The sequence below is a fragment of the Gymnodraco acuticeps genome, unplaced genomic scaffold (assembly GCF_902827175.1).
Source record: "Gymnodraco acuticeps unplaced genomic scaffold, fGymAcu1.1, whole genome shotgun sequence".
In the NCBI taxonomy this organism is placed as follows: domain Eukaryota; kingdom Metazoa; phylum Chordata; class Actinopteri; order Perciformes; family Bathydraconidae; genus Gymnodraco; species Gymnodraco acuticeps.
The window spans coordinates 10,055-35,312 of NW_022991176.1; the positions used below are offsets into that span (position 1 = coordinate 10,055).

The 25,258-nt window shown below is 44.0% G+C and overlaps 1 protein-coding gene and 1 long non-coding RNA gene across 2 annotated transcripts; both read left to right on the forward strand.

Annotated features, from left to right (window-relative positions):
* The first annotated feature begins 418 nt into the window (after positions 1-418).
* On the forward strand, positions 419-10,710 carry LOC117560716 (protocadherin-18-like). Its single transcript, XM_034237658.1, is given in 5 exon segments — positions 419-3,274; positions 3,652-3,740; positions 4,117-4,286; positions 9,233-10,065; positions 10,067-10,710. Coding segments are annotated over 5 exon segments (3,705 nt in total). The 5' UTR covers positions 419-772; the 3' UTR covers positions 10,178-10,710.
* An 11,803-nt stretch (positions 10,711-22,513) lies between these two features.
* Positions 22,514-23,985, forward strand: LOC117560715. Its single transcript, XR_004571227.1, has 2 exons — positions 22,514-22,704; positions 23,879-23,985. It is a non-coding gene; the product is annotated as an uncharacterized LOC117560715 (long non-coding RNA).
* The last annotated feature ends 1,273 nt before the right edge of the window (positions 23,986-25,258 follow it).

The following is a 25,258-nucleotide window of genomic DNA, read 5'->3' on the forward strand; positions in this document are numbered from 1 at the left end:
GTGTTTTACCCGCGCATAATAAAAGCCGCCCTGGCACACTTTGTGAATTGCTACCATAACAATGTAAGTCTGCCGCGGGTCAGGGTGCCGTTATGTTAAAAAGTGGCGGAGCCCGGAATATTTCCTCCTCTGGCCCATTGTTGTGGCACACTTTTGATTCTGGCTGTCTTCTGTGCTAGAGGGAGGCGGGAGAGACGGGGCTGCCATCAATAGTCTCTCCTGTGCGGCTTGAAGGAGGCCATTCTGGTGATTTAGGGGGAGAGGGAGCGGAGGAGGTGGGGGGGGGGGGTACTTTTGTGTGGAAGTAGACGCAGTTTGGGTGCGGGGCGGGCAGAGCGCACAGAGCGAGGCGCGCGCACACACTCCCTCCTTCTCTCTCTCGCTCACACACTCACTCACTCTCTCTCTCACACACACACAGAGAGAAAGCTGCGTCTTTTCTTCTCGGAGACACACACTCACTCATTCAGTGGCGCGCACACACACGAGGAGACGGACGTATGCAACAGATCTGTCTGCAAGGATATCGCCACTCTCTGCTTTTGTGTGCTTTTATTTTCCAAAAGAGGACATTTTACTAATTTATTTATCTATTTATTTATATTATCGTTTTATTACCTGTTTTTGGAGTTTTCTTGCGGGAGTGAGCAGCAGCGGAGGATCTAACATTCAACATGCCAGACGCCTAAGAAAACTCCCCCCCCCCCCCCCCTCCCCTCTCATCAGACTTTCCCTTCTGTGGAAAATACTCGCCACAGTGTGTGCACGGAAGATGAGGGGAACAATGAAACAAACCAAAGGAATTATTTTCTCCTCGGCACTGTTCAAGCTTCTGCTTTTGGTCGCGATTACGCGCGGTGCCACCGGTAAGACTTTGAAATATAAAGTTTACGAGGAGCAGAGAGTGGGGACGGTGATTGCACGGTTAAAGGAAGATGTAGCCGGGGTTTTATCCAAATTACCGGGTTCTCTGACCTTTCGGTTCCGCGCAATGCAACGAGGAAGTACGCCGTTCCTCTCTGTCCGGGAGGAGGACGGGGAGATCAGCATTGGCACCAAAATTGACCGTGAGAAGCTTTGTGAGAAAAATGTGAACTGCTCGATTGAATTTGATGTGGTCACACTCCCCACGGAGTACCTGCAGCTGTTCCATGTGGAAGTGGAGGTGCTGGACATAAACGACAATTCCCCCCACTTCTCACGCGCCATTGTCCCTATTGAGATCTCGGAAAGCGCATCGGTGGGGACCCGCATCCCGCTAGACGGCGCAGTGGATGCGGACGTCGGGGAAAACTCCCTGAACACATATTCCCTTACACCCAATAACTTCTTTAAGATCGAGGTGAGGACACGGACGGATGGGGCCAAGTACGCAGAGCTGGTGGTGATGAGGGACCTGGACCGGGAGGTGCAACAAAACTACCAGCTCCAGCTAACGGCCTCCGATAATGGTGTTCCTCCAAAGTCTGGCTCCACTTTGGTCAAGATCAGCATCTCGGATTCCAACGACAACAGCCCAGTCTTTGATGAGCAGGCTTATATGATACATTTTCTGGAAAACTCTCCCCTAGGGACTCTAATCATTGATTTAAACGCCACAGATCCAGATGAGGGCACTAATGGGAAAATAGTATACGCGTTCAGCAGCCATGTCTCACCAAAGATCTTGGAAACCTTTAAGATAAACCCAGAAAGTGGCCACATTACCCTTATTAAAAAAGTGGACTTTGAAAGCACTGCTTCCTATGAGCTGGATGTTCAAGCTCAGGACCTGGGCCCTAATTCCATCCCTGGACTTTGCAAAATTGTTGTTAAAGTGGTGGATGTTAATGACAACAAACCAGAGATAAACATCAACCTGATGACGCCTGGCAAAGAGGAAGTGGCCTACATTTCAGAGGGGGCCCCAGTGGACACCTTCATAGCTCTGGTTCGTGTTGATGACAGCGACGCTGGGCTGAATGGGGAGGTGGTGTGCCGGCTGCACGGCCATGGACACTTCAGACTCCAGAAGACCTACGAGAAGAACTACATGATCCTCACTAATGTATCGCTGGACCGGGAGAAGAGGTCAGAGTACAGTCTGACCGTCATAGCAGAGGACCGGGGCTCCCCCAGCCTCTCCACCATCAAACACTTCACCGTTCAGGTGTTGGATGAAAACGACAATCCCCCACGTTTTGAAAAGAGCCGCTACGAGGTCTTTAAATCAGAAAACAACTCTCCTGGAGCATACCTCATGACCCTGGTGGCCTCAGATCCAGATCTGGGCACCAATGGCCAGATTACCTACAGCATCGTAGACGCTCTGGTTCAGGGGAGCCCCATCTCCACCTATGTCACCATTGACCCTTCTAATGGCGCCATCTATGCCTTACGCAGTTTTGACCATGAAGACGTCAGTCGGATCGCCTTCACCGTTCAGGCCCGTGACGGGGGGAACCCAGTGCTGTCCACCAACACCACGGTCCTCTTGACTGTTCTGGATGAAAACGACAACCCGCCCATAATCCACTCCCCCTCCCTCCGGAATCACACCGCCGAGCTGTCCGTGTGGAAGTATGCATCACCTGGTCAGCTGATCACGGTGCTCAAAGTCACAGACCGCGACACCGGCACCAACGGAGAGATTAGCTGTGCCATCGTCGGTGGCAACGAGGACAGGCTCTTTGTGATGGACGCCAGGCGCTGTGAGCTCAGAACCAATGCCAGCCTGGAACAGGCTCCACGGGAAGTGATGGAAATCAGGGTGGAGGTGCAAGACAGGGGCACCATCCGCCTGGCCACAGGGGCCCTCTTCAGGCTGTCGCTGCAGGAGAACATGGACATCCTGCCCCCTCTCTACCCCACAGGCTCCAGTCAGGCCCAGCTGGATCTCTCCCTCATCGTCATCATCTCTCTGGGCGCTGTCTGTGCTCTGCTACTCATCGTCATGGTGATGTTTGCCACTGCTCGCTGCAACCGTGAGAAGAAAGATCCGAGACACAACTACAACTGCCGTGTGGCTGAGAGCAGCTACCAGAACCACCCCAAGAAGCCCGCCAGGCAGATCCACAAGGCGGACATCACCCTGGTCCCCACGATCAATGGGACTCTGCCTGTGAGAGCCCACCCTCGCTCCCCATCAGCCTCCCCCGCTCCCGACAGAGGCACCCTGGGGAGCAGGCAGAGCCACCACAGCCGCCAGTCCCTCAACAGCCTGGTCACCATCTCCTCCAATCACGTGGCGGAGAACTTTGCCCTAGAGCTGGCCCACGCCACGCCTCCTGTAGAGGTAAGACAATTGCTCTTTAGCTTCTTTCTTCAGAAATAGAAGGTCTGTCATAAACACACAGCAATATGTGTAATGCATATTTAAAAACCTACCCATAATGCAACACATTTGTCCAAAATACTTTCAGTATTTGTTCTGAATGTATACCATATTAAGTTACATTTAGCTCTATGTGTCATGTTTTTTTTTTTACCATCACATTCAATAGCATGTTGCAATGTCATGTCATCCCCTACCACTTCCCCTAACCCCCCCCCCCAACATTGTCTTGTGGCCTTGCTTGTTTGGACTCCATTCATTTTCCCCTCCTCATTTTTTCCTTTTATTTTTGTCTTTCTTTCCTTTTCTGTCTTTTTTTTTTCCTCTTGGGATTGTAGCAAGTCTCACAGCTTCTGTCCATGCTCCATCAGGGCCAGTACCAGCCACGACCCAGCTTCAGAGGCAACAAATACACCAGGAGCTACAGGTAATGCACACACACAAAACTATGCGTCAAACTAAGCCATTTTTATCAGACACGGCAGAGAGTATGGTCAACATTTAGGGATGCTCTTTTGTACCCCTTACAATTATTGCCACATGAATTTGTCTGTTGTCACCATTTCACATATTTCCTGAAACCCATACCCAGTAGGTTTAGGGTTTAGTGTCAAACTGTATGCTCAATAACTTCATATTTGCATAATTTTATGTAAAACCTCTTTTGCAGAGCCTACTCTGGCACTCTGCACCTTATTATCTATATGTAGCATGGCATTTCCCTAAATGTTTGATAATCTTATTGCCAATGTGTTTCCAGCCCTCTGTGATAAATGTCTGATGGCCTGCCTGTCTCTCTGCAGATACGCGCTGAATGAGATGGATAAGTTCAGTCTGAAGGACAGCGGGCGGGGGGACAGTGAGGCGGGGGACAGCGACTACGAGCCTGGCCGGGAGTCCCCCATGGACAGGCTCCTTGGTGAGGGCTTTACTGAGATATATGCCCCTGATGGCCAGCACAGAACGCATGCAGGTACACCCCTGGCCCCCCCACCCACGACACCCCACAACACCTTCATACCTCATCATTGTCCATCATGTGGTCGCACCAATGTTCCCACTGTCAGCAGTTTACAAGGAGTCAGTTGATAAAATATTCATGCATTGTGGATTTTCAAAAGAAAACAATAAATAAATAAAACCATAACAAATAATTTACTAATCAGGAACATTTGAGCAACGATTATAGGACAGTTATTCTCATGATTGATTAATCTACTGAACAGTTTGACATATAACTAATTAATCAATATCTTTATAAATCACACATCAACATATCAATGACAATTTGCCACACCCCAGGAGACGTCTCTAACCCAAAAAGATATGCAGTGTATTCTTATGTAAGATATGGAGAAGTATGGGCTTAGATTTGTTACATAAATATTTGTGTGAACATAAAAACAATTTGTGTGTAAATGCAATGTAGAAGCAATTTTTTGATTCAGATGTTCAAATTTCTTTCAAATCTAATATATTAATCATTTGCTAATACGTACGCCTTAAATTGAGTCATCTGCATCCCAAAATGTGTTGCTTCTCTAAGGGCTTAGATTTGTCTCATAAATATTTGTGTGAACATACATTTTTTTTGTGTGTAAATATGTGATTTGTAAATGTAAAACACCATCCACAAATGCATTTAACAGATTTGCAAACTCACAAATACATTTGTAAATGTAAAACGGATCTGCAAATACGCTAAATATTTTCACAAATAAAAAAAAGATCTGTGAATACTATAATTAATTTACAAATAAACAAAAGGAATCTTTTATCTTTTATCTTTTAAATGCATTTGTGGATGGTGTTTTACATTTACAAATCACATATTTACACACAAACATTTTTTATGTTCACACAAATATTGATGAGACAAATCTAAGGCCATAGGGAAGCAACGCATTTTGGGATGCAGATAACTCAATGTAAGGCTTACGTATTAGCAAATGATTTATATATTAGATTTGAAAGAAATCTGAACATCTGAATCAAAACATTGCTTCAAGAGCACCCTCTATAGATTTTAAAACGTATTGCAACAGGATCCACACATCCACAGGACCAGGTGACAACACTTACACACACAATGAGAAGTGTGATCCATACACAGGTTGACAAACTGCATTTCCAAAGAGCGAGTGCCATTCAATACTATTGATGTGCTGCCTGTTACCAAAACACACTTTGAACTCTTTTGGCATGCCTCTATGTTCTGCATTAACAGAAGCTGCATGTGCATTGGAGGTTTGTGCATGAACACACTGAGCTCCACCTCACTGTCACTAAGTTATTGAGCTATCGCTCCAGATAGCTCCTCTCATCCTCTTGCACAGCCACCCATCTCTTCTCCCTACTGTCTCAGTGCATGGAGTTTCTCCCTTCTCCACAGTGGAGTTAAGAAGGACCAACTTTGAGCACTTGTTAAACATTGATTGACCCTACCGATTCAGAAATATTGTACCTACCGAGCAAACTCTGCACACATTGGTGTCTCAGCCTGTCTCCAGTAACGTCACACAGGTCTCTGCAGACTCTTTTATCTCACCCCCTCTCCTCCCAGAGCTCCCGCTTCTTTCCAGCCAGCTTCCCACACAGCCATCACTCCACACTGCATTTGAGCTACATCCCAATTAAAATCAGCCAGACGGGCAGACAATCTCATCACTAACACCTCCTCCCTCCCGTCCTCCGTAGCTCTGCTCGTTAGTCAATCTCCTTTTCTCAACATTCAAGCCTTCACTTTCAGGCTTTTAATTGCCATGTGACGAATAGTTGCTATGGAGTTGCACTAGTGATTAAGCCCTGAAGAGCATAATTACATCTCAAAGCTCACCTTTCTCCTCCTGCATGCTCACCCCGCCTCCCGCCCCCCGCCCCCTGTCCACTGCACCGTGGATGATTTGGAGCCGCGTTTAGTCGCTGCCCTGTCATTATGACTGGGTATGGTAGCCCTCTCAGCTCAGGGAAGAACGAGGTAGAAACTCTTTGTTTGCACCCTGTCTGGATGCAGAAGATTTTATACACAATAAAATGTGCCTCCAGAGTTGAAGCATTACAACACTCATTCTCAAATGCTTAAAGTAATATGAAATCCAACTAATACACTTTGAAAAAACTCCAGTCTGATTTTTAGATTTTTTTTTTTTCTGTGAGAGATATGAGAAGATCTATATGACTTTCCTGTCAGTGTATGAGGTACAGAGCTGAGGCCTGTACTACGAATCCAGTTCAACATATGTTTGAGTTATCTGGCTTACCTAACCCAAAACAAACGCGATCTCGCTAAGCGATCCTACGACGCTGGTTACCAACTCAGTAACTCAAGCCAGGGTTTCTCTCTCCGGCTGAGAGCACGTTCACGTGAAAGGGGCGGGGTTAGCAACATTTGACCAATCACAAACATGGCCAAGCGTACTTAGAGCGCAGTGTCATACTTCATGAATCAAAAGTAAACTATCACGTTAGACAAATATGAAGAAGTTAAACTTTAAACATCCATGACTTAAACACTTTATCCAGGATAAAAGCCACATAGGTGGACCTGCACCTGCAAGGTGAATACAGAACAGCTGGTAAAAAAAATGCGTACATTAACAGTTTTATGATATCACTGCCCCCCGTCTAAGACACGAGTGGATCTGACTTTAATTACATTTGACTCGAGTGTTTCGTCAACTTAATGTGTTGCTTAAAATAATACTTCTGCATACAGTATGTGACACTGTGAGTGTTGCACGGCCAGATACGGCTCAGCTGACTCAGATAAGGAAATATGTGATACATTATGAAGTGATATGATGTGATATGATGTGTAACGTCTGCACTCACAGTGCCGCAGACTGTACGTAATGTTAGTTTGATCCGGTTACTTATGTTGTGGCAGATATTTAAGTGAGCTTTCTTAACGCTAATGTTATAATAGTCAGATTGCTCTGAAGATGGAGGTGATATTCTATTAATGTTCACGTTCAAACAGTCAGTTGATTTTTGCCGGCCGTCTTTCCTGCAACGGCAGCTTTTCTGTATTTCCTTTCTCCTGTAATATGACTTGATCGCTTTAAACTCCGCACACTGAGCTCTGATTGGTCAGCAGGCAGTGCTTTCACTGACGTGATCTCTTATCTGGAGCAGGTTTGCCGTTCAGCATAAGTTACCATGGAGATCTACCTCGGTAAGAAGTGAACCAGCGTCGTAGGACCGGAAACCCAGAGTTTACCCTGAAGTTACCTCGCTAAGCGAAAATCCTGCTTCGTAGTACAGGCCTCTGGAGTCACAATGTGGTTAGCCTAGCTTAATAAAAACACTGGCAGCAGGGGAAACACCTAATCCTGTACAAAATATACCCCCTAAACCTCTAAAGCTTATAATGAATACACTGTACCCCCCTTTTTAAATAAAACATAAACAGTCAAATGTGCTGGAACTTAATCTGGGCAAATAGCTTCAGATTGTTTTTTAAATTTTTTATTCTGTCTGATCAAACACAAGATATAAGATGCTCATTAGGGAACTTTAAAGGATTTAGCAGACTTCTGTTCTCCCTGCTTGGCGTCTGAATGCTAAGCTAGTCTTCCTCCTCAAACTCTAAACTAAAGTAGAATTTGTGTAATTTTGTGAATCAGTCAGTAAGTCAGCTGAATTGACATTACAGTCAGGCAGGCAGGTTTCACTTAATGTTCTTGTTTCTTCTTCTTTTTTACACTCAAATCATTTGGGTTAAATCTTTCATTTTTACCCTTTCATCAGCAGGGCAGCCAATCAGCCGGGGCCCGCACTGTTTTTCTTCTCTTTCAGTGCACCCAAATGCACTTTTCATCTGCTCTAAGATGTATAATAAATGTTCCTTTCATGTTAATGAGGGGATAATGAAGTCCCTCAATAGCACGACTGAAAAGCGCTGCACTCCTTTAATGAAGGCTTTAAGTTGGCATATTTGATTTGTCTAATTTATTCTTCAGAGATTTTCTATTTGAAGATTTAATATTGAAAAGATCGACTTGAAAGGGAAAAATGCAGGGCTTTTAGAGGAGGAGTAATTCAGAATGGGTAATAGGCATTGATCGGCCTTGCTGAATTGTCTCTGTGGTAAATACATTGGAGGTACTGTAAAAGGCAGCCTCCTGCAGAGAGCCTTTCAGACTCATTAGTGCCTAGTTCCACCATGTTTCCAGAGACAGCAGCAGAAACACCTGAGGAGAGCAGGCAAGCTTTAGCTCTGCAGCTCCTTCTTTAACATATTTATAGTTGTTTTTCTTCTAACATGAACATACACGTAAAAAACAAGAAGATACAGGATAATGGCTGTTAATGTGCTTTTAAGCACAGCGTGGTAGAATAATTTACTCCGTCCATATAAGAAGAATTTGATATGATAGTTGGTCTAAAATCAACAAATATTGAGATCCACTGTTTTCACTAGTCAGAATACCTTTATTCGTCCCACAGAGGGGACATTTACAAGGCCTCTGCATTTTACCCATCCTAGTGTCAGGGCTGTGATCATTTACGGCCCCCGGGGAGCAGTGTAGGGAACGGTGCCTTGCTCAGGGACACCCTTGTAGCACGTGGACTTTCTGGGACTTGAACTGATGACCTTCTAGTTCCAAAGCCAAGTCCCCAGACTTTGCCCAGTCCATTTGTATCCACCTTTTTGGAAATCATGACGAATTCTTGCAGTTCCTTGTCACTATAAAGGCTCACATAAACCTGCATGGCACATACAAAACATAAACAATTGCTGAACCAACTTAAAGTGTAAATACAGCTGAAACAATTAGGCAATTATTGTTTTAGTTGTGTAATTAACCAAAAGTACAGACTTTGGGGTTTTTCTTCCTTAAATGTGAGGATGTGTGCTCCTCCCTGAATCACAGCTCAGTATTCTGATTACTTATGATATTTATTCCCTCTCCCCAGCTATGAGGCTGTGCACAGAAGAGTGCCGTGTGCTGGGTCACTCAGATCAGTGCTGGATGCCCCCCCTGGCCTCCCCCGCCTCGTCCTCTGACTACCGCAGCAACCTCTACATCCCCGGGGAAGAATCCCACCAAGCATGCGACCCCTCCCAGGAAAAGAGCCCGCAGCCCTGCACCGACACCGGCCCCACCCGGAACCAAAGCTTCTCCACCTTCGGCAAGGACCTGGGGGGTGAGGAAGACAGAGAAGAGGTGGAGGGGGGGGCTTGTGTGGGCGAGGCCGGAGATGAAGACTTGTGTGGGACCACCTCTCTGCTGTCGGAGATGAGCAGTGTGATCCAGCGGCTGTTACCCCAGGGGCTGGATTCCTACGTCCAGGTCAACGAGAACCAGAAAGGGACTGGTCTCAGCGGGGTGGGGGTACCGATGACTGGATCTTTAGACCGCAGGAGGGGCCATCTTCCTGGCAAGCCCAACCCCTCCGTCCACCAGCAGGGCGTAGCAGCCTGGGCCGCCAACACCCACTTCCAGAACCCGGGCAGCAGCATTGGGCCATCTGGCCCCCACCAGGGGGGAAGCTACCACACCCTCAAACCCAGCACCAAGCTCAGCTCCCAGAGCGGCCACAAGGGCACACAGGCCCCCAAAAACAGCCCCCAGAACAGTGGCCATACACCCAAACCCCATAGCAGCCCCCTCCTCACGGCACTGGTCAGCCCCACTCTGGTGCACCCCTCACCCGCCCCGGTGGCGGTGGCGCTCTGCCCCTCCTCCAAATGGCTCCCGGCCATGGAGGAGATCCCGGAGAACTACGAGGAGGACGACTTTGACTCGGGACGCGGCCCCCCTGCAGGGCAGACGCTGCGACAGCAGGCACGAGCTGGTGGACGCCAGCGAGCTGGTGGCAGAGATCAACAAACTCCTGCAGGACGTCCGGCAGAGCTAGACTTCCCGTTTCATTCTCATCCTCTTTATTTATTCACCATCCACGTCTGCTTTCTTTACTTCAGAATGAAAGTGAGGGACGATGGGTGGCAAAAGATGGACAGAAAAAATACCTGCAATTGTCGTTAAAGTTTTAACATTTCTAATGTAATAACTGTGTTTTGTGAATGCTAATTATCCCAAAAATGGTTTGTAATTGCTGGTTTGGTACACAATGTACACTATGTGACTGTATTTATCTTTGTATTTTAAAAATACATTTGTATACTTATATTTATAAAAAAAAGTGTATATAAACATAACATAAAATTATATTTTTATATTTATAATGCATGTTGATTACAAAAACGTTGAATCAAGACTTTGACATGCGATTTACATTCTACATATTTTAATTGTCTTTTGTATTGTGGTTCTTTTTTATTTATCACTATGATGTGTATACATGAATATATTAATGAATTAATGGACATGTGTCTGTGGATTATTCTGGGGATGGGGACAGTACACAAATAAAACACAAACATTACTCGGGTCTGACTGTGGGTCATATGTTGCTGCGGCACAGGGAGGTTTAACAGTATTTCATGTATTGGATCACCAAAAAGAAAAAGGTTTACCCTTTGGTATCATGATCTTACATGAACAAAAGTTCACTCTGAAAGGAGGTAAATTGGGTCTTCATGTAAACGGAGGTTAGAAGGATTCTACACTGTCAGAGAACTTTATTTGGGTCTTTCTTTAGGCATCAAACCCACAAAATGTAACAACAATAATTTATATTAGAAAGATAGGCTGCAACAACCAAGTGAAAATGAGTTAACATTAAGAATAAATGAGTGGCTCACAACATACTTTTAATGGAGGGATCTCATTCCACTGTGTGCATAAGTGTCCGTGTCTCCTGATCACACATACCTATACATACCTGATAGTTGTTACAAAGTGTGGGACTGAAACCTCTGGGAGTCAGATTTGAGTTTCTGTCTGAGGATCTGAGAGCTGATGCTGAAATGAGTACATTTAAACCCAAAAACAATTATTTCAAGCTGGCCTTTGAGTAAGAATTATTTATAAGTATATTTATTAATTGTACTAATTTTGTATAATTTATCTAAGTTTGAAAATGATATCCTATGTTATTAGTTTTGTGCCATGCATTTTAACTATATTACTGTTTATCATAGCTTTTAATTTAATATTGTGTTTCCATCTAAAATATTTCTATCAATATAATGTCTCGTGCACGTGTTTCACTTTTTCTATCTTACGTCCTGCTAATCAGTCTCATGTGAAGCACTGAACTGCACTAACCTGTGTGCAGTGGTATAAAGTAACTACATAGATTTACTAAAGTACTGTACTTAAGTACAATTTTGAGGGGCTTGTACTTTACTTGAGTATTTCAATTTTGTGATATTTGTACTTTTACCCCACTACAGTTCAGAGGTACATGGTGTACTTCTGCTCCACTACAGTTCAGAGGTACATGGTGTACTTCTACTGCACTACAGTTCAGAGGTACATGGTGTACTTCTGCTCCACTACAGTTCAGAGGTACATGGTGTACTTCTACTGCACTACAGTTCAGAGGTACATGGTGTACTTCTGCTCCACTACAGTTCAGAGGTACATGGTGTTCTTCTACTCCACTACAGTTCAGAGGTACATGGTGTTCTTCTACTCCACTACAGTTCAGAGGTACATGGTGTTCTTTTACTCCACTACATGTATTTAATCCCTTTAGTTACTTTTCAGATGTGGATGAATGATGTGAAATCTAATCAAGTGTTAAATCAGACGTTAGTTCCACCTGGAGTAAATCCACCAGCTACCCTGCAGTATACAAAGCCATTCAAACTAGCTGCACCTTTACCAGCTTTGAGAACACTTTCATGATCAATCATTATAAAACATATCATATATATTATTCTGAAAAGGACCAATCTGCACAACGACTACTTTTACTGTCGCTACTTCAACTATATTTTGATGCTAATACTTTTCTACTTTTACTTGAGGAACATTTTGAATGCAGGACTTTTACTGTAACAGAGTATTACTACAATGTGGTACTTTTACTTTTATTTATGATCTGAGTACTTCTCCCACCTCTGCCTGTATGAAGGTGCTGTACAATTACGTTGGTTGATAGATTATTTACGAGTAAAATCTCCATACATTTTATAAGTGGTTTATCAAACACTGCTTACATCTTATTGAAGTAAGAAGTCAAATCATACACACCATATCAGGTCAAACACGATCCAGCGTTCAGGCAAATAGCCATCTTAATTAAAAATACTTATCAGGCCAATTTTATATTTTAATGCAATAGTAATGAAACCAAAATGTTGTGTGGGGGTAGACATCATGACTTTCTTGTGCAGTGTTGCAACATTTAGGCAGTGAACTGATTATTCAATCAACAGAAAACTTAAATATCATTAAATTAGATAATAAGGTCATTATTTAAATTATTAATTTATTTAAAGTTGTCACATTGGGCCCTATACAATACTTTAAAATGAATGAATTAACATCATTTTTGTTCAGCTAATAGAATCATTGTTTAGTGATATATCGCTGATATAATCATGAACTGCAGCCCATGTTGAGGTGACCTGGTGAGTAGCATACACTGTGATGTTCTCTATCAAACTTAATTCTATATGAAAACACTGTAGATACATAGAACCTACAGGTTTTACAATGACTAAACCCAGCACCAGGCTTCACCCTCATGGGCAGATTTGGTTTCTTGTCAGTGTACAATTTGTGCAAAATGCTCCTGTTTGTATGAGAAGCATTTCCACAAAAACTGGATGATTGCTCTCAGCCCAGAGCAGAGATAGGGGGCGGGGTGGGGGTCTCTTAACATCTAGATAATGGGCGACACCTAGAGGTTCCTCTGGTGCACTGACAGCCAAAGACTCCAGCATTCAGCTCTTCCCTTCCCTCCACCAGCTCCAGCTCACAGAGCCCCCTGCAGGACAGATCAGTAGCTGCAGGGAGCACACACACGAGCTGTGAAATATATAGAAAATACATATAGACAAGACAAAAAGTAAATGTATAAAGTAAACTTAAAACACTTTATTTCCCCTACAGGACAGTAACATTGCTTTTGTCTCAGAAATAAAGACTATGAAGATAAGTAAGAACAATAAATAAATCATCAACACACCATAAATGTTCAATCAGCCAGAGCAAACGTTGCTGTTATTGACACAAGACATGGCAATAATGCTCCTGATTACACATGCTATAACAGATCCCTTAATTACATATTATTTATTTATGAGAGGTTTTTTTCTCCATCATAGTCCTGATGACATTATCTTAATTTCTCGATGGAGGGAGTGTTAACAGATAAGAATATTAAACATTCCTGTATACACTATATTGACTATTGACCTACCATTTGACACGTCAAGTTATCATTTTTAAACCCAATGATGCTCTGTAACAGGTTAGCATCTTATTTTTCTAGACAATTCTGAATGACTCTAAACCCTTTTATTTCTTGATAATAAATAGTATTGAACAGGCTTGTATATAATGCAACCCTTTGTTTTGTGAAAACGGATCATTCAGGAGCTCCATTTAAATTATTCGAAATAAGATACAGAAATAAAAAGATTGACATTATCAGTCTCATGGAACAGACCATATACCAGGGTATATGCAGGAATCCTGAAGTCAAATTGAATACCTTTTAAGACCCTTTCCATACATTTTAAGACCTCATCGCAACTTCGAGTTCTAACCGGTTACATTGGCGACACACTTTACCTCACGTTTACTATATTGATTGTAAGATAGCACAACTAAACAGAGTGCAGACAGACTACTGAAGCCTCCTCTCCACATGAACTTCAACCTCACTGTGAAGGTCAGGTTTAATGCAGTATGCTGCTTTATTGCTTCTGTACTCTGTGCTCTTTCATTCCAGTAAAACTCCTCAGAAACCATTAGAAACCAGTATTTGACCAATAAACAAAAATATTGACAAAACTTTGAACTATGAAATATATTAAACTTTGGTGAGCTTCAGCGGGGTAATGCCATATAGGAGCTCCCTCTCAAATACCCAGGGGTTAAATTGGGCCGGGGCTGTCCAATTGGGCTGTGTTGTGCCGTAGGTTGAAGGCTTGCCGTAGATTGAAGCCCTGTTCGCACGCGCAAACGTGACGTCATCGCCTGTATTGAGCGTTCGTCTAGTTTAATAAGCTTTCTTCTCTCTTTTGAATGATATATTTCCCATCAAATTAAACAGCAAGCGGCTGAATAAATAATGTGCATACAATTGCGAGGAGGCTCGTTTTAAGGACACTTTTCAGATCTGTCACAATCTTCGTATTGGAACAAACTTCCGTTTTTAAGTGCAGTCCCACTCTGTTATGTTCCTCCTTCCTACAGAACAGACAATGACAGGATAATATGTCATTTGTCAGTATAGTCCTATTTCTTAAAACCTTCTCTGTTGTGTAAGTGTCTGATACTTGATAACCACGAATAGTAAGCAATTATATGACAGTAATGATATATCATATATGATAATGTACTTATTGTAAGTCGCTTTGGATAAAAGCGTCAGCTAAATGCAATGTAATGTAATGTAATAATGTCAGACAATGTGTTATTTTCAATCAAGCCTAAAAGACAATTTGTTCAAACTGGCTTCACTCGCTTTAATTGCTCCTTTGAATGTAATTTTCCTCTGTGGTTTCCTACTCAACACATGTTTGTATTGTAATGCCACTCATATTTAATTTTTTATTTTATTTTAAAGTGACATTGAATGTTTTGAAAGGTGCCTTCAAATAAAGTGTATTATTGATCTTATATCTGTGCCTATATCACACTATTAATGTTCCTTATTTTAGACTAGGTTTTTCCTGGTGTCAATAGGGAAGATCTGCACTGTTCTCTACATAACATGTTCAGCAGAGCAGGTATTTCTCCTGCCAGATATGGCACCCCCCTTACAACTTTGTCCAGGAAAGTCACAACGTCACCAAAATCACACTGGTGTTGGCTTTTCCCCTCTAGTTTGTGCTCACCAAAGCATTTTACTCTGGGCCCAGCAGGTAACAAATTAAAGAGGGGCTTCCAAATCCGGCAGAGAAGGTGTTGGTGCTGCCGGATTTGGAACCCCCCCTATATCTTTGTCCAGGATAGTCATAGACTCACCAAAATCACACAGGTGTTTACTCTGGGCCGAGCAGGTGAAAAACTAAAGAGGGGCTTCCAAACCCAGCAGAGCAGACTTTCTATCCTGAGGAAGATTACGATCTTGTTTTTGCATGCAGTAAAAGTCATTTCTGCGTTTCTGTGTAATATCTGAATAAAGTTATCCTTTTTCCTGGCAATGAAAAATCCCTGTTTTTATAAGTTCAAGTGTTTTGAATTCTTTCAACAGCGCACACGTTCTTTATTACCCTACATGGACACAAAATAAAGGGACATTCTTTTAACCTCACTGTGATGCCCCTGTGGGTTCATCAGTGGAGAGGGTGTGGCTGTCCTGTCTTGGCTGCATTGATCGCACTGATTGCAGTAACTCAGGGCACCTGGGTCTGGTGCTCTGCAGCTATTTTAAAGCCTCTCTGCTCCTGTCTGTTCTCTCTCTGCTTTTTCCTGCAGGCACCCGGCTCTGATGAGTATAAACCATGAGTTGACTTGAACAGTGTTGTGCAAATAAACACCTTTACCTACCCGTTGACATGTTGTGTCTCCTTTTTGTTGTGGCCTTTTGAGCCAGGTCGCAACAAATGGGGGCTCATCCAACGGGTTATTTGTTTAAAAAGTTTGTGTAGTGCACATTGAGCAGCTGATTCATTGTTGTGGTCCAGCTGTGTGCTGGCTTGTCGCTGCTATTTGGGGGACACATCATGTCTTTTGGGTTTCAGGAAGCTGTAGTGTTTGACATGTCGTCAGGTTTTGTGTGCCAATCAGAAGGTAAGATGTTGCTGTTTATTACGCTTTTGTAAAAGAGATTTTCCCCGCTAGGCTTAAGTGGCGTTTCCCCTTGGGTTGAGTCTGTTTTTTGTTTTTTTTCATAGTGTTGTGGCGACGTGGTTAGTGTCAGTGTGAGTTCTTGGTGTTATCTGCGTGCAGGTCGCTCCATAACTCCACCGGGTTCCAGTGCGTAATTACCCACCGCAAACCACATGAAGACTAGGTGAGATTAGGAAGATTTTGTTTAGGCAGTTAGGGGGAGATTCTCTGTTGGGTTAATCTTATGCCCATGCGTGTTGGCAGTTTAATACTTTGCTTTCTGATTGGCTATTATGACTTCTTTGTCAGCGTTTGTGGATGCGCCCTCAGTGTCTTTCTTAGATGATTGCCAGAAGGCGCAGTTGGTCGAAATAGCAGAGCACTATGACATTACTGTTGTGGGGAGCAAGCGCAAACATGACATTACAACTGTCATTGTGTCATCTTTGTTTGAGCAGGTGGTGTTGCAGAAGAGTGAGTCTGGTGCGGCAGGGTTCGTGCCGGTAGTGGTTCAGACAGCTGGTTTGACGTTCGAGCAGCAAAAGGAGCTTTTGGCCATGCAGTTTGATCAGGAGAGATTGCAGTTGAGGTTGGAGAAGTTGCAGTTGGAGATGAGGGGTCAGCAGCAGGAGGTAGAGAAGCGTTTAGAGGTGAAGAAGATGCTGGAGGTGGAAAAGATGAAATGTGAGGTGGAACATGCTAGATTACGGCTGATGGGAGAGGGCAAGTTTTCTCCAGGGGAGGATGGTGGTGATAGGTCGGCATCAGGCAGTGGCGATATCATTTCTTACTTGCGATTAGTGCCAAAGCTCAATGAGCGTGATTTTTTTTTTTTTTTTTTTTTTTTTTGTTCACTCTATTTGAACGCATAGCAGAGGCAAGAAACGGGTCAGATTCGGACAGAGTGATGTTACTTCAGTGTGTACTCACTGGGCGAGCACAGGAAGCCTATTCAGCTGTTTGTGGCGAAAATGCTCATCCGTGATTTAATTTCTCATTTTCAGCGGTGGTGCGCGGCAGCAAAGGTTGCAAGTTTTGACGGTCTTTGTGAGCTCATTGTCTTGGAACAATTTAAAGACATTCTCCCTCAGCGTGTGGCCACTTATGTGAATGAACAGAAACCTTCCACCGCGTTTAGAGCTGCTGAATTAGCGGACGATTTTGTGTTGACACATAAGGGCAGTTTTACTGAGAAGTATTCTAGGGGTGATTGGAAACGTGGAGGGCTATGCCCGCGGTGGTGCAAAGTTTTCACCAGGCTCCTCCCGTAGATTTGTAGGTACAGGGCGACCCGAGGGGGCCAAAGTGGACATATGTCATTATTGCAGAGGAGGGGGTCATTGGAAGGAGCAGTGTCCGTTGCTGGAACTAAGGGGAAGCCTCGTTTGTCACCACATGCTCCAGCCATGTGTTTGTTCTGCCGTGTTGGATAAAAACCGTTGGGTGTAGGCTCGGGGCATGGTGCCTGATAAAGAAGCCGGTTGTGCCGACCCAGATGCGGGTTCTGGGTTTGAGCCGTTCATCACTGAAGCTGTTGTATCAGTAGTCGGGTAGTGACAAATATGTGCCGAATTAAGGTGTTGCGTGATACAGCGGTGCTAGATACTCATTCATTGTTGAGGTCAGTATTGCCTTTTCGTCAGACGAAAACGGGGGATTTTGTGCTGATGAGGGGCATGGAGATGGGCTTGATCCTGTGCCACGGCATACAATAGTGTTTGTATTGCGAGCTGGTGTGGGGAGTTGGTCTATCAGGCGTGCGTCCCGCGTTGCCACTTGATGGGATACATATGATTTTGGGCAACGATCTCGCTGGTAGTGCTGTGTGGGCTGGTGTGCCACCGCCTGTGGTGGTTTCCAGGCCGGTGGCATCTGGGGAGCCAGATGAGAGTGGTTTGCAGTTTCCAGGTTTGTTTCCAGTTTGTGCTGTGACACGTGCACAGAGCGTAAATATCTGCTGACCCACATGTTTCGGAGTGAGCTAAAGTACTGTGGTACATGTGGTCTCACTGCCGATCTCCCTTCGTCGGCTGTCAAAGGAGGACTGGGTCAGGAGTCAGAAGGACGATTCATCTCTTTCTTGCTTGTGGAATTGAGTTGTTGCCGGCAGAGACAGAGAAGGTCAGAGACATAGCCCCGGGTTACTTTTGTTCAGGGGGACTTGCTGGTGCGTAAGTGGGTTGCCCCTGTGTTGGTGATGCTGTGGGGGAGGCATTTTTCAGGTGGTGGTGCCGAGTAGCTTTTCGTGAGTGATATTGCAAACTGCCATGATAGTGGTGGGACATTTGGGGATAAAAAAAACCTATGACCGTGTCCTACGCTATTTTTTTCTGGCCTCGGTTAAAGTGCGATGTTGCAAGTTATATTAAAGCATGCCACATGTCAGTTCACTGGTAAACCAAGTCAGGTGGTGAAGCCTGCACCCCTCAGTCCCATTCCAGCCAGTAGTTAGGGCTTTAACCCAGTTCATCTCCACATTTGGGATCCCACGTATGATTCAAAGCGACCAGGGAACCAACTTTACTTCCCATATGTTCAAACAGATCCTACAGCAGCTGGGGGTCAGGCATAACCGTGCGTCGGCTTACCATGCCCAAAGCCAGGGGGCGCTAGAGCGGTTTCATCAAACATTGAAGTCCATGCTGCGTGCTTATTGTATGGAAATGGGGAAGGACTGGGAGGAGGGACTTCCATGGCTCATGTTGGCGTCCAGGGAAGTCGTTCAGGAAAGTACAGGGTTCAGCCCTAATGATTTGGTCTTTGGGCATAAGGTGCGTGGGGTGTTATCTGTTCTCCAGGATGTTCTGGTTGAGGGTGAGCCACCTAAACATTTAGTGGACTATGTACAGGGCCTTTCGTCATCGCCTGTATGTAGCGGTGGAAATGGCAAGGAAAATTTAGCTGGTGCTCAGGCTACTATGAAGAGGACTCTATGACCGTAAAGCAGAGTATCGTGAATTCAGCCCAGGGATCAGGTGTTGGCTTTAATGCCACTGCAGGTCTCACCATTCAAGCCAAGTTTTCCGGCCCGTACGCTGTTGAGAGTAAAGTGTCAGATCAAAATTACTTGATTGCTACTCCAAATCGGAGGAAGGAGGAAGTTGTCTCAACTGGTGTCACGTCAACCTCCTGAAACCGTACTATGTTCGTGATACCGTTGGGGATAGCTTCATGGCTAAAAGGTTGGGTGTGGGCCCCATAATGATGGTTGATTCTGTGCTTTCAGATCGAGGGTTGGCTGAGGAGTGTGATGTCAAGGCACCAGATGAACCTGTTATGTCTGGTAGGCTGAGGAATTCGGAGTCGTTATGCCAATTGGATCGCTTGTTGAGTCACTTACCGGCAGCACAGAGAGATGAATTGGCGGCTTTAATCGGGAAGTTTGTAGGTACTGTTCGGCGATACGCCATAGCGCACAAACTCTCGTGGAGCATGATATCGACGTGGGGGACAGTCCTCACTTAAGCAGCGATTTATCGTTGTCCTGCAGTCCTATAGTTTGGACATTCGGCACATTAAGGGCAAGGACAATGTTGTGGCGGATGCTCTCTCTCGTGCCCCGGTGGGGTAGGAAGTCTCTCTGGCTCTGGATATTTGGTGTTGTTTCGGGATCCCTTTGGGGCCTCCGTCTTAAGGGGGTGCTGTGATGCCCCATCAGTGGAGAGGGTGTGGCTGTCCTGGCTGCATTGATCGCACTGATTGCAGTAACTCAGGGCACCTGGGTCTGGTGCTCTGCAGCTATTTTAAAGCCTCTCTGCTCCTGTCTGTTCTCTCTCTGCTTTTTCCTGCAGTCAACTGACTCTGATGAGTATAAACCATGAGTTGAAGTGTGTGTTTTGCTCCGTTCACCGCTGCATCACAGCGGGAGGAGCTGCAGGTGAGCAGAGCTGCGTGTCTCCGTCCTGTCAGATTAGACTTCACTCGCGTTTATGTCCATATCTAGAGAAAGATAAATAATCTGAATTCAGTGTTAACGTGTTATAGCAGAAGTTTAATACAGCGTATTTCTGGTATATTCATTTTATTATGTCACCTGATATATAAGAAGTGTGTTGAATTATGTTATCACTAATATATGTGTTTTTATATATTCTTGTGTGTACTTAATTACTTTGTGTTAAATAGTAGCAGTCTGTATAACAAGAAGCTGGAAATATTTGTATTGAGAGTAGTGGGGATGGGAGAGATGAGATATCCTTATTTGGACACAGCGTGGCAGACATCTGAAAGACAGCAGATTAAGATGGGTGTGTGTGTTCATTGCAGTGGCTATATACTGTACAATTACTGTTCTACTATACCTGTGTTTTATTGATTTCTCTCTGTTTTATTATTTCATGTTGTGAGTACTAAATTGCCACAACATTGTGAAGTAGTTGGCTTATATGTGCTTAATTACTCTGTATGAAGTAGGACCAGTTTTGCATGACAGGAGACTAGAGATGTGGGAGAGGAGACATCCTTATTTAGACACTGGGCAAGTATCTGGAAGTCTACATGTCTAAATTAGGTGTAGGATCTAAAGTAACTGATATGTATTACTTGTATTGGCCAACTATAAACAGCTAGGTCGTAAACATATCTTTAAAATATCAAAAATATGTGAAACTGTGTGTGTGTATTGAACTGATGGGGGAGGGGGCCGAAGAGAGGGGGGTCTATGCAGAAAATGTGTGTGTGCAGGAATGTGGAACCACGGACACCAGATGTGTTTGTTTTGCCTCAAACTGAAGAGACTCTTTTTTCTGGGCTGCCTCCTGGCTGGCTCGCGCTGATTCGCTGCGACAGGCTATCGTTTTTATATCTCCCAATAGATGGGCCCTATGGGAGGAGCAACCCACACAACTCGTCCCCGGTGTTCTTACATGTATCCTGTTGTGTGCTTTGTCCGGTCTCTTTTCCTCCTGCCGCCAAGATAGTAAGATCTCCCAGCACTGGGAACAGAGCAGGGGTACCCTTTAAAGTGTATTGTTGTTCTTTTACCATTAAAACAGATTATTGTTTAACCCTTTATCTGGTGCTTTGAATTCCTTCTTTTATAAATCTGACCAGCTCATCAAAGGACGCGCGGAGCCGAGGTGGGTTTCAGACCACTCATTGCTCCAACAAAGTGGTGACCCCGACGTGATGAGCAGCAGGGTCTAGAAGGAACACCAGCGACCGCATTGGGTCCAGGGGTCCGTACCAAGAATATCTTTGACAACTAACAACAGGGCCCTGACAACGAAAGATCTGTGATTGGCTAAAATAAACTACATTTTAGAGTTGTCAAAGACATTCACAGTGTTTTAGTTGTACGGTAAAGAATACAATACATATGTTAGGTCGGAAAGTTATATAATATAAAAGTGAAGCAACGAGGTGTGTAAGAGGACGGTGAAAGACTCCATAGATTTTTTTCAGAAATCATACGGCCAACTCGTTGGGGAAGTTCAGTGGTTTTCTAAAGACTCCATCCAGAACAAAACAGAATAATACTTTCCAGTCTCGTAAGAGCTGCAGTTGTATTATATGTAAAAATTCCAAGAGGAGAAACGTGACCTTCAAAAGCCATTTGAAACGATCGGATCTCACTATCTCTTGTTCTGTTGGGTTAAATGTCTAAAGGCTAAACGTGACGATAAAGGAAATATACATGGCACTATAAAGGCCGGATAGACTGTACGGGGAATATAACTAGCTGTGAATATATATAATTAGTGAACATAAATCAACCTTAGTCAGATAAAGAAATACGAAGTCATAATGGAAGGATAATTTGAATGAGAAGAACGTGAACTAGGCGTCCCAGTACCAGGGAGCTTACGAGAACAGTGGGGACAGACTGACCCCCTGATCCCACCGGAAGCGTCTGCACCGCGCTGCGACCTCCTCCTGCGTCATAACCCACCAGGCGCGTTTCAAAACGTTGCGGAAGTGGAGCGTCGTGTGTGCAGCCTCGCAGTTGTTGATTTTGGAATATTTCCGGGACATTTGTACTTCTACAAGTAAGTAGGCGACGTAGTTAAATGGTTTATGTTTGTGTCTGTTTAAATCGTGTTTATTGTTGTTATTTCCTATTTTGTTGTGTTGTAGACTACAGACACAGTTAATAATAATTGTAATATTCCAGTTATAAACAACATAAATCAAAGATGTGTTGTATTTTAGTGGTAAAAAAATATGCATTCATCATTATTCTATATATATATATATATATATATATATATATAATTTACAGTGCCTGTAAACCGGAGGAGAACGCTGGCATGTATTCTCCTACTTGAAAGACTACGGGGGGGTGGGGGGGAAGAGAAGGAGCCGGTTTTGGGTGCACCCCCTCAACCAGCAAAGGAGACAACAAGGTGATTTTCATCACCTCGTGGCTGAACTGAGGCTGGACAGCCAACGACATCACCAATATTTTCGGATGAGTGCAGAGCAGATGGATGAACTTCTGTCCCTCCTGGGCCCTGAACTGACCAGACAATCCACAAATTTCAGAGCTGCCATAGAACCCAAGCAGAGACTGGCTGTTGCACTGAGGTAAGATGCACATTTCACAGACAATAAATCACTGACCACAAGTATAATAAACGTTTTAATTAGAAACATATCACCCAAAACAACATTTTAAACACCAACATCAAATAACAGCAAATCAACACAAAAAAGGAACTATTTACAGTAAAAACAATATGAATTACAAGTCTTCATATTGAGACCCATCCTGCCATGCAGAGCCACTGTTGGAGAACAGCATGTTGGTGAATGGCCCTGTTGATTGGGCTTGTGGGGGTTGGGGTGCAGTTGGCCGAAGGGCTACTGGCCTGGAGGTGTGAGTGGAGTGTTGTGATGTGGGGGGATGGAAAATTGGCTGCCAATGTTCCTGTGGTTGTGTACTCTCTCTTTCAAGACTATGGAAGGTCTTTAAAATAGCTATTTTTGCCCGATGTTTCCTGTCTATGTCCAGCCTTTGTAGCATAGGCACCAGACTCAGAGCAAAGTAGTATGACTCTTCAAGTGGTGTGGCTGGAGGTTCCTGCAGTAGAGAAATGAGTTGCTCCCCAAGGTCTGTGCTCTGTGGCCTCCTCTTTGTGGAATGCTGGGCCGCCGCTGCTGGTGTGGATCCCTGGGGGCTACGGGACCTAGAGGGCCTCCTCTCTGCAGAGGTTGTGGGTACCAGAGGTGGTGTGGGTGTAGGTGGTGTGGGTGTAGGTGGTGTGCGTGGGCCTGAATATCCAGATGCTGCTCCTGGTGTAGATGCTCTCTCTATCTCTTCTAATGGGGAAGGATTTACCAAGCTGCTTGTAGAACTATATTAAAAGAAACAACAACATGAAATCAATTAAAATATTTTTTTCTTGGGATTAATTTATGGCAATATGAACATATTTATGTAATTTAAAATAAACTCTTTCATACCATTTGCAATATATCATGACAAATTACAAAGTTACAAAATGATATAGATAAAAAAATGTGCATACATACCTCCTTTGCTGTATATATGGCAAAATGAAGGACATGTCTGAATACTTCCAGGCCTTCTGCGAGACACCTGCAGATCCACTTGGGATGGACTTCTTTCCGGGTTTTGACGAAAGCACCCCTCAGTGACTTCCATTTCGCCTTGCAAACGTCGACTGAAAAAAAGAATAGATTCCGATTAATAAAATGATTTCACTTATTAATTATTTGCTTGTTTTTCCCTTCACAGATACTTGGCTTCCGGGGACTCACTGGTCAGCCTAGCATTCAGCTATCGCCTAGGATGCACTACTGTGAGAGACGCTGTCCATTTGGTGTGTGCAGCCATTGAAAAAATGATGATGGAGAGGTTCCTACCCAGGCCAACAGAAGACACATGGAAGGAGGTTGCACAAGGATTCTGGGAAAAATGGAATTTCCTAAATAGCTTGGGAGCAATAGACGGAAAACACATCGTCATCGAAGCACCACCACGGTCTGGGAGTCAGTACTTCAATTATAAGAAGACTTTTCCATAGTGCTTTTGGCACTTGTTGATGCTGACTACAGGTTCCGAGTGATTCAAGTGGGGGACTTCGGAAGAACAAGTGATGGTGGGGTGTATGCCGGATCGGATTTGGGGAAAGGACTGGAGGCCAGAACACTTCATGTTCCAACCAGTACCTCTCTACCTGGTGCTGCTCACCTGGGTGAGATGCCATTCGTCATGGTGGGTGACGCAGCTTTCCCACTCAAGCCATACCTGATGAGACCATACCCTGGAAAGAACCTCACTCAACAAAAGAGGATTTTAAACTACAGACTTTCCAGAGCAAGGATGGTGGTGGAAAATGCCTTCGGCATTCTGGCTTCCAGGTGAAGAATCTTCCATCGTCGCATCAACCTGCACCCGAAAAACGTGGACAAGCTTGTGGTGGCTGCATGCATCCTACACAACTTCCTGCTGGCCCCTGTGGAACACCAGAGGTTGCTGGATGAGGAAGAGCAGCAGGGAAGACACATGGCACCAGTGAGAAACATGGGAGGAAACTGGGCATCAAGAGAGGCCCTGTAATGTGAGGGAGGCTTTCTGCACATTCTTCAACTCTCCTGAGGGCAGTGTGTCTTGGCAGGACAGGGATGGTGTGATTACTGGAACACACAAAAGTTACTACACTGACAAATGATTGAAAGATGTGTTTTTTTCATTCCAGAGAATTTGAAAAGCTAAAAAAGTTATAGTTGTTGTACTCCCAAAGACAGGTTATTGTTGCATTTGTAAAAAAACTGTTCTTTATTTTTAATATCCTATGTTATTATGTATTTTTTTGATAATACATTTCATAATAAATAGTTTTGTCTGACAAATGACTGCCAAATTATTCTTGTCTGTCCTCACAATTTATCTGACTATAAATACAAGGTTATACTCTGGGTAGTTGTTTTTTCAATGATGTAAAAAAATATTACAAATCAAAATGTAGTAGCCCTATATTTGATGAATTACTGTACTATTGTACAATGGCACTTGTGAAATACAATTTCCTGTTTTACTACAATACACCTCAGAGGGAAATATTATTTCTTCATTTTACATTTTTCTGATAGCTATACTTTAGATGAATACAAA